At 45.1% G+C, this 9,863-nt stretch overlaps 1 protein-coding gene across 1 annotated transcript; it reads right to left on the bottom strand.

The window, feature by feature from the left end:
* Positions 1 to 5,513: 5,513 nt before the first annotated feature.
* Positions 5,514 to 5,963, bottom strand: AO090038000117 (uncharacterized protein; the record flags this gene model as incomplete). Its single annotated transcript, XM_001825038.1, has 3 exons — positions 5,514 to 5,616; positions 5,679 to 5,757; positions 5,822 to 5,963. 3 exons carry the CDS (start codon positions 5,961 to 5,963, stop codon positions 5,514 to 5,516), a joined length of 324 nt encoding a protein of 107 aa, XP_001825090.1.
* Positions 5,964 to 9,863: the final 3,900 nt, after the last annotated feature.

Here is a 9,863-nt window from a genome sequence, read left to right as displayed (position 1 = left end):
CAAGTCGACCCAGCGCCTGTTTTTTCCATTGGCTTTTGACTTCTTGCACGATACTGGACCTATACATGTGCTTTTCAGACCTGCTGGAAGAAAGCCCTCCCCCATGGACAGGGACAAGATGCAAGGGTTTCGTACAACTAGCTAGTGTCTCCAGCTTTCCATTGTTTGGATGTTGCTGACACACGACAACACGGATGAGATAGGAGATTTCGCATAGGCTTTGCGACAAGTTCCTCAGAAGCAGACTAGGCGGAGCTTCTGTATGTGCCTGTCTGATGCTAGTGTGGGTTGCCTCATGGCTGCATGGCTTCAGAGGAAATCGGTTTGGAACGATGAATGTATACGGAAAGTTGTAGACTTTGCCTGGTCTGAGAATACGAGAAGCCGGGTAGTTTACGTCGTCAATAGGTTGATCGAGGGTTAGAAATGTATGAGAGGTGCTGGTCTCCAGCTGAGTGGTTATGGGCTGCAACAATGTCACCCGCGACGAACCTACAAAGGCTCAACGTCAGTCTAATTCAGCAATAGTTGTAATGAATAACAGGAAGGCGGACCTTCCAGGCTGATATTGATCTCACTAAACTTGGTTTCGGCATCCACAGTAACCTTAGCTTCTCCTTCAATCTGTTCACCCGTCGTATATCGTTGTCTGGAGTTGTCAAATTTAATCGATATCTTGGGCGCTGGACGTCTATTCAACAGTGGACGGCTGCGGCAGGTGGGTGACATGTTTTAACTGATCGTTCTGTTACTTCGGGAGCAGTAAAAGACCGGTTCGACAACGTATATTTCACTCTGGACAGAGAGACTGCGAGCATCCAAGAAGCCTTTTAAGCAATAGGTCTGTTTCATTCTTTTCTCCTTTTCTATTCTCGGCTAAGAGGCAGCAAGTTCAGCATTCTTAGTGATCGGGAAGCCCGTTCTTCCACACTCGGGTACACGCTCCCGAGTCGGCTATGGGCCCTCACTGATGGTCTGTATATCGAAATTATCGAGTCCACCAATAAGTGGCCCTGTTGGCCCTCTTTGAAGTAGTACATGATTTAGCCCTTGGGAAAAATATACAGATTATATATGTAGGAGAGGTCTCTTCGCATCGCAGATATATTGCTACGTCTTTTTTTTGTAGACTAGGAATAATAGACATGTTATTAAAAAGTGAAGGAACAGCGCCCTGTAAAGAAGACATTCAGAAATTGTACATGTTTCGCTCTTATAGATGCTTCAGTCTCCAGAGAAGCTTTGAGTGCATCAAGCTCTCGTGGAAATGAGGTAGCCGTTTATGTGAAGTACCTACCTCGTCGGGTAGCAATTTTGCATAGCTAACTAGGAATTGCCGACTCAAATCTGCAACCAGGGGAAGACCCAGCTCACTGGTACTAGATCGGAAAAGAGTGAATGGCAACATAAGGAAGTAAAACAAAGAAAAGGGTTGACACTGCGTGATCATGCTGTACCGTATCCGGGTACATGTACCCGGGCGATGACTTTATCCCGTAGCATGATAAAAGTTTTGCGCATGCATATTAGCGGTCAAATATGCCTTCGAGTGCAAGCTCCGAGGCCACAAATAGATGTACCGTAGTGCGGCACACACGCCTGACATCTTTCTTTGTCTTTAATCCTTGCTGATGTGCGGAGTTGGAGGCAGAGTCTTCAAAACCAAGGAGACATCCACATCGAGATGGGGTTATTAGTATGCCAGCTGCGACTTATATGGGTAACATCCGAGATGGTCGTGGAAAATAACTTCACAACGGACGTTTTTGAAACACTCATTGGTGTAAAGTGAGCGCTCAATTGATGTGGTTGCTGTAAATCTTTCGTAATGATTGTATGATTATGAGCATCCAGCGGTAGCATACTCACACACGAACGCGTGGACTTAAACTGCAACAGGTTCTACAAGGTTGCTGAAAAGGACGGCTGCTGGGACATAGGCATCATATACGGGAACAGAATCAACCAGGTCCATATGTAAAACCATGCCGTTGAGAAACATTGCTCCAAACTGTAGCCGAATTACTACGTGTGCGCGTCTGAAAGTGGATTTTAAGCCAACTACAAGCACCCATTGGCCTGTTCTTCGACACAACCAGTTGTCCAGCCGATCTATGCCACTAAAGTAGTGCTAATAAACGCGGAAAAGTATTACATACAGACCTTATTGATCAAGCAAACAAGGGACGGAGTTCAGTAAATTTAGGATTTGCGACCTCAGTGCTTAACACAACGTCCTTTCGATGTGTTGGATAGCTGAGAACATGCATTGAGCTTCGCCTCGTTTACAATTTAATATATAGCTTATAGTATCCTGACCATCATGGCGGCACTGATGTGGTTCTCGGCTTCATGATTTCCTCGATAACATATCTCAGGAGTCATTATTGTATAGTTTGTGCAGAATATATATCAATTTGTCTCGATGTCGCACTATATTTCTCAATGGGGAGAAGCAACAACATAGGGAAACTCCACATTTTGATATTGTAGGAAAGCCTGGATTTGTAAAGATCATCTAGCAATACCGATGAGACACGGGCAATTTACCCGTGAATGTAAGTTCTGAGCCTTGACTAGTACTTCGTTGCTCGTTGCTTTTCTATCTGACACGTCACAACAGAAGGTGATCAACTGACGTGTCCGCCCCACAATTCACTTAGGGATAAAATTGGTTGAGCTTTAGAAAAATTCCCATTTGAATCTTCGAATACCCCAGAATTTGTTCATTGAGAGTCAAGGTTCAGCAAGACATCAAGCATTTCCAACATGCCGACGACCTACGTTGGTTAACCCAACCTACCTGTGTATGGACACTACTAATCCTTATAGGCTATGCGATTGCTGTTCCAGAAGAATGAATTGAACCAAGTGACCAATAAATGGGAGAAAAGGTAGTTCTCAGCGTTAATATAACATTGTGAGTGGTTCTAATGCTTCATCATCGTAGTTATATCTCTGAGATCGCCAAACTGGGAGGTCGGGTGACTCGCCTCAACACCCCACAGGTTACTGCCGGTACCAACGGCTTGATCTACCAGTAATTGTATCCCGGTCGTCGATCCTAGTGAACTTGTTTATTAATCCGTATTAGTGTGACAATGCCCGATAAGTCTTCTCCACGTCTTGAGGCGGTTAAGTTTGGCCCAAAGCGGTTGGAAAAATTGGGCAAGCTTGTCGACGGGTGGATTGTGCCTGATAAATGAACTCATTATAATCTCACCAAACTGTATATTGCTATTAAGCGACTGCAATTCTCTATCGGTTGTCTGATTGCCTTAATTGCATAGCTTCTTTGTTCAAGTTGGCCATATTTTGATCAGTTACTTCGACTTGGTTGCATTGTTCCTCGTCTGACCTCGATAATAACAAACATTCCAGATAGATTCTAAGCCAAACTTATACTGGAGACTCTTATTCATGTATGAAAATGGTTTATCCAAGCAACTACTTCTTGACTAGGTGGATCCCTTCAGATAGCTACTACGTCCTGAAAAAGGGAGCCGATGAGTACGGCTATTTCATCAGTACTAATGCTGGGCATGGATCATTCCACTGAATTCTCCGAGAAAAAGTAGGTTAGCCGTTAGGGTTACTATGATAACGAGGAACAGCATTCGGGCAGGACATCAAGACAGGAGATCTCGTGCTCCCATCTTGCAAAAAAGCGTTGTGTCAATACTCTCGACTGAAGCCCTCGTCGGTGCATGACTTGCAGGTGATCTTGCAGACTGGTTTGGTTGCCGCATTACAATCATCACCGGATGCAGGATATTCATCGTGGCTGAACCGAGTAAAGCCGGGGATGCCCTGATGATTTGCGGGAGTTACAATACGTCCCCTTGAATACTATGCTCAGGTAGGGAGTTTTGTAGTATCCTGCTATCAAAGCACGCGTCTTTTCATATACGCCAACAGATCAGTTTGTCGCGAAGACTCCAAGTACTACTCTTACTGCACGAGATATAATTTCTTCGCTGTGAAAGATGACCCTGTACGGTGAATAACAACCAGATATCGGTATTGGGCCTCAGAACCGTGTCCAGAATCTCTTAGGGTTGTTCTAATAGCGAGAACGAACTTCTTGTACAACAGATTTTGGTCTACAGTTTAGAATTCTAAACGTCGAGTGACCATAGACTGTGGTTGCTGACCTAGCTTAGAGGTGACTGTTTAATTACTATGCGAAGCGGTGGCCGGACCGGCAACGTTAGTTTTAGAGTAGGGACTAGTCGCGTATCTTTTGTTGTGGACTGTCTGGTAAAGCTTAGATTGTATATAGAATATATACAGTAGGGAGGAAAGATATTATGTCTCAATAGATAGAGGCTAAATACAGAGGGTAGACATCCTGACGCATTTCCAGCGGACGAGACTCGAAAAGCAGTATCAAACGTGGCGGATGGTTGTAATGGGAATCGTTACTTATTGCTTGTCATCCATGAAAACGCAAATGGTGTTTCAACATGCTGCCACGTCGTTAGTTCGACGTGTCATGTCCAACTGCGGCTGGATATTGCTTTTTCCCAACCACATTGGCCTTGGCGCCTGTGAGCCTATTGACAGAGCCTTTGTGAGAAGATCAGTGGAGTAGAGGGTCAGAGGAATCAATCAGCGTATGGGCACTGTTCACTGGGTATGCACAAGAAGCTTCCGAGGCGAATGCCAAGCGATGCTAGAGCAGACAAGGTTAGTGATATGCTGTGGAAATATAGACGTGGAACTATCATCATCGTTGATCGGTGGATTCCTGAGGCAGTCGCAGCTACCACCCCCGAAAGAGGCACGTACCAGAATCAGGCTCTTCAGTACATAAGCTCTCATAAAACGCTTATGCATCTATGTAGACCCACAGACCGCGTTTCCTCGCAAGGGCTTGAATCATGGCGGTCATTCATTACCCTTTTCAGTATCCTATGCTGTGTTCAGAGCTCTGGCTTCCTGGAAGAGGAATCGCGACGCTTCCTGGATGGAATATTCAGAAATCCGCTTCTCTCTCTGCCTATGCCCTTGCTTTGTGATCCTTTGCTAGGGGACACTACTTAATCTTGCCTATCGAATTGTTTCTACAAATGGAGAAAGCAAATTCCTTCCAACTCCAAGCAGTAGTAGAAGCCTGTAGTACTGGAACCGTCTAATTACTGAAAACTGTAAATCGCAAACTGCGTCCACATGATCCTCGTTTTCCCCTTTCGCATGTCTGAGGCTGCGCAAAGGAGGTGCTTGAAACAGAATATCAAAAGATTGACAACAACCACAAAATACTAAGGAAAAAAAAAAAAAAAGTTGTTTGAAGACTGAGGTAAGGGGCTCCCATAACTACATCAGAAAGAAGATGCTTACATGGTTGGATGGTAGGTCCTTCGAGATTAAAAGAGTTGTTGATTGGGAAGAGACAAGCTCTCAGAACTATTTACAAACGTCCTGTAGCTACTGGTCTGACAACCCCAACCATCCATGTAAACAAAAGGGTATGACAGGTGACATTCAAAAAGCCCAAATCGACCTTAGGTCTAGTTGGCGTAACACTTGACAGAGTTGACCTGGGGGTGGCCGTTCTGGTTGCTGCCAGGGCTCTGGACATCGCCAGTACCGCCGCCATTGCATGCAGTGGACCTACAGAAAAAGCACAAGTCAGCCAGGATCTCCCTACCAAAACATAAGCAGGGAATACATACGACCAGAAGCGGCAACGGTAACCACTTGGGATCGTAAAAGACCGGACATTGTTTGAGACAGGAGTACCGTTCAAGTTGTCTGTACGCGATCAATAAATTAGCTATAATCACAGTGGTTGATTGCATTTAGGGAGGTCACGAACAGCATTGGTGTTGAATGTAAACGTTAGCGGTGATACAGTCACCGGCCTCGTTGATACCATTACAGATCTTGATGTTGATAGCCTCTTCTGCTACAACGCCCATAGCGGCCGCGAGCATGGCAAAGACAGTAGTGAAACGCATGATGGATAGTTTGATAGAGAAGAAGTGGTCTTGGAGAACTGGATGACTTGAATTCCCAGGGCAGAACTCTACACTTTATACCCTTTTTTGGCCCCTTTTGTTGCTGCCGACCTTTTCTTGCTCCCAACCTTTTTTTGCTGCCAACCCTTTCTTGCTGCCGACCTGCATATACGCTGAATCCTTGGGACGCAACACCATGCTGGATTTGGCTTGCAATGTAACCTTTGCTAGAAAATAGCCCCCAAAGTTATGGATCCAAGTGGAGACATAAGAAGAGTGTCTTTTGCAAAGTGACAAGATCTTGTCGTTGCTGGAAAATGGAGACACAAGGGGAGATGTGACAGGACAGGTCGTTTAGGAAAAGAAGGTACTATACAGATTAGTTTCGAACCTGACCAATCGAGAAAAGGTACATACTGCAGGAGTTGGAATCAGCCTCACTTTGGGGCCCACTGTGGATCATTCCCCATGGGATCCGGCTCTTCCGGCACAGGGGTTTCCATGATGGTGGAACATCTTCAGGGGGCATATTTTGGTGAGCACTTTGGAATATACAGGCGGCATTGGCTTGCGTGAACTGTGTGTTATTTAGTACTGCCGTTTAATACTTTATTTTACGTCACGGTCCATCATAAATATCCGACCCACAGTTCTTCTCGAGCTTCACTAGAAGACCGCTGCAGTGTCTTTTATAACAGTAATCCTAGGAATATCTATATAGTATTGCTTTTCAGGGAAAGATTGTAAATACTATTATAATGGATCATACTTCTCTATTCTCTCTCCGTGATCTGTGTTATGCATTTTATGCTCTCCTGTCGGTTCTTGACCGTGGGGGCCGTTTTATACAAGCTCCGAACTAGGATCTTAGTTCAAATCGAGCCCTTACTTACACCAAACTAAATGTGGTAAATGAGATGTTGCCCTTATAGGCTTGGTTTGGATCTGGTACTGTACACACTGTGGACTACACAGTATACTGCATAAACTAGACTACTTGCTACTCATTTTGTTGGTCGAATCCAATTCCATAGCGGAGCAAATGCCATTCATGGTTTGGTCCTGGTTCTGAATAGTGCGGGATTTCCATCTATTGGCCCAGTGCGTACTTCCGCACTCTACTAAAGTCCTCTAGCTGCGGTATTCGAGGCTATGCAATTCCCGAGGTCCTAATGATCAGGTTATTTGAATTTTCTATTGAAATGCAGATTCTTTGGTATTTGAAGTAGATTTGAAAATATATGACACGCGATTGTGCGGAATGTTTCGCCTACCTACTCTGGTTATGATTTAGATGTGCAACCGCTGCCGCATTAACCTATGTAAAAAACCCAGCAGCAACTTACCTTTTTATGAACCAACCCGATAGCGACTATGCAGTGAGTATGTAAAGCACTTACGAGATGTCTAGCTGCAGTAATATAGCGGAAGTTCCCTGCCCCCGGTTCAACCTCGGTTAGTAAGCGCGGTTTGGCAGCTCCGATGGTTTCTGCAGATTCAGTACCGCTGTTGCAGATGCGTATCGGCTCGTAGACCCACTAACAGAATCCACATTTGAGCCGGGGCAGCACTAGTTAGGGACCGGAATTCTTCAACGCGGTTTTAGAGTTCGAGACTGCATTTACGCCATTTTTGCCGAGGTGTTCAACAGTTCAGTGGCCCCGAATATAAGACATCGATTCTGTTCGCACGTTGATCCATGGCAAACCTTGACATTGTGGTCTGCTCGCTTTCCTTATACGTTTTTTCTCAGTCGATCTTTGGTATTCCATTTCCTAAAAGATATAACTTAAATTGTTGACGCTGCCTAAATTAGGCCTAGCGCTATTCTTCCTAAGCGATATCTTCTTCCCGCAGTCATGTTGATAGATTCCAGCAACTCAAGCAAATTAAGAGGAATCCAACCAACCTCCCCTTATAGCATAAATCACACCAATACTACTCGTAAATATGATGGCGATACTAAGAGCTGGCAACATACAGTCACTTCGTCTCAGAGTCATCTAGAAAAGCCTTCCGAGCAAGAACAAGCACACTTACACTTTACGAGTTTGAAAGATGCTTCTAAGCCGACGGTTGCTAACCAGATTACTGCACTATTCAGGGTTACTGTCTACTGGCAGTATAATTAGAAGCCCTACTTGACCGCTGTTATAAATAGGCTTAGTTAGGTGCCTTATTATTTTTTCAAGCCTCACCGGCTACCCGCCGGTTAAACCTATGCTATTCCATTAACCGTCCGGTTAAAAAGACTTTATACCTTAACTCAACTTCCCATTTGAGAGTTAGGTATAGTTTCCCACTCGAGTAGTTCCTGTAGCCACGTATCCAGGCTGAGGGACGTGCAAGTGTTGGTTAGAATTACGGCAAGCATATGATATGTGCAAGTACAAAAGAGTATTTTTCAGTGGACAAATTCAGTACTTGCCAGTGCCGCACGTGTAAAGTGAAATTGTCAAAATTGTAGTTCCATCCCTGCGTAACCCGGTTTAGCAATGGTTGGCTTAGTAGTCCCATATCTCATAGATATGCATTAATACATCGTGGAGAGGGAAAACGCTATGCAAAAGCCCGACGGGTGCTCACTTGATGCTGTGGATGGAGTCTGAGGTTAATAAGGATCTTATAGTTCCCCTCTCTTCGGAACCTTTCGAGAGATACATATCCAGCTACACGGTTATTCTCATTCTCGTCGATTTAAAAGGGTCCTGCAGCAGCTCCTTCTAGGAAGCATGGTCGCCTTAATGGGCTGGATATTCCTGGCCGGAGGGCTAGTTTGCTCTATAGCCGAAGTATGCTCCCTCGTCACTCACTTGATACGCATACTAGCCTCCGCATTCTCACTTGGTTTACTCCCAGTAGGACTATAATTCAACTACTACGGGGCAATTTCTGACACTGAAGTTTTATGAGAGTATTGATTCCATATTATTAATATCACTGCTAGTTCGGATATAATCAGAAGAGGTCTACTGGTCAGCAGCTCCTTTCCTGGATGCACGATAGGAGCAAACAGGGGAGATACCGTCAAGGTCCATGCCATGAACACCAGACAGAACAACGGTAGTGCAATCCACTTTTACTGAGTCTGAGAGCTATATTCAAGACTGATGGACAGTACCCAGTCCATTACAACGTGCCCTATCGGCAGCGGTCTGAGCTAACCTACCCTGACACGAAGAATGCTATGGACCCAGGTGATCACACCCCCATTCCGCTCGAGAAGCTTGGGAAAGTGTTTCAAGTGAAGTTTAAGTACGTCGACTGGCGACCGCGGACTGTTATACCAGAGTCAGGTCGAGTGTTACAGCGCTCCACAGAGAAATAGAGCCCCTCTGAATGGTACTCACACCTAGGTCTTAAATGCTGGAACCGGTGTGGCTAGGCGCTTCAAGATGGGAAGTACTACCAGTGAATAACTCTGTCTCGCAGCATGATAAATGCCTTGCGTATTTATACCAGTGCCCAGAGGGCTATCGCCTTGTTGCTCGGACATCAAGGTCATAAACTATAGGTGTCCCAGTGTAGACACGGGTGGCACATTTCATTGTCCTTAGCGATAGCTGTTGGGTCGCGAGATATCCCGCCAAGCTTACATGTCGATCCCATCTCTTGATCTAGTCTGACCCCTCATTTCTCGGACTATATCATACCGAGCTCTCCACATTATGGCCATCCTCAATATATACCGTTCAACGAGTGTTCGGTTATTGCACTTTTCGTTATTCGACGAGAATTCAGGTGGATGTCTGAGTTAAAATCCCAGGCTCTCGGTATGCCTATCTAAGGACGTCCGAGGTAGTACTTTATTACCCCGGGCTAATCTAATAAAGTGGAACCGCAGTCCCATGTACACTTGCTAAATTTTGCCCAACCTACCCCAACAATCAAGAGAAAAAA

This window comes from Aspergillus oryzae, chromosome 6, assembly GCF_000184455.2.
Source record: "Aspergillus oryzae RIB40 DNA, chromosome 6".
Lineage (NCBI taxonomy): Eukaryota > Fungi > Ascomycota > Eurotiomycetes > Eurotiales > Aspergillaceae > Aspergillus > Aspergillus oryzae.
Note: the sequence above shows the minus strand (reverse complement) of the source record. Positions and strands in the feature narration are given on the sequence as shown.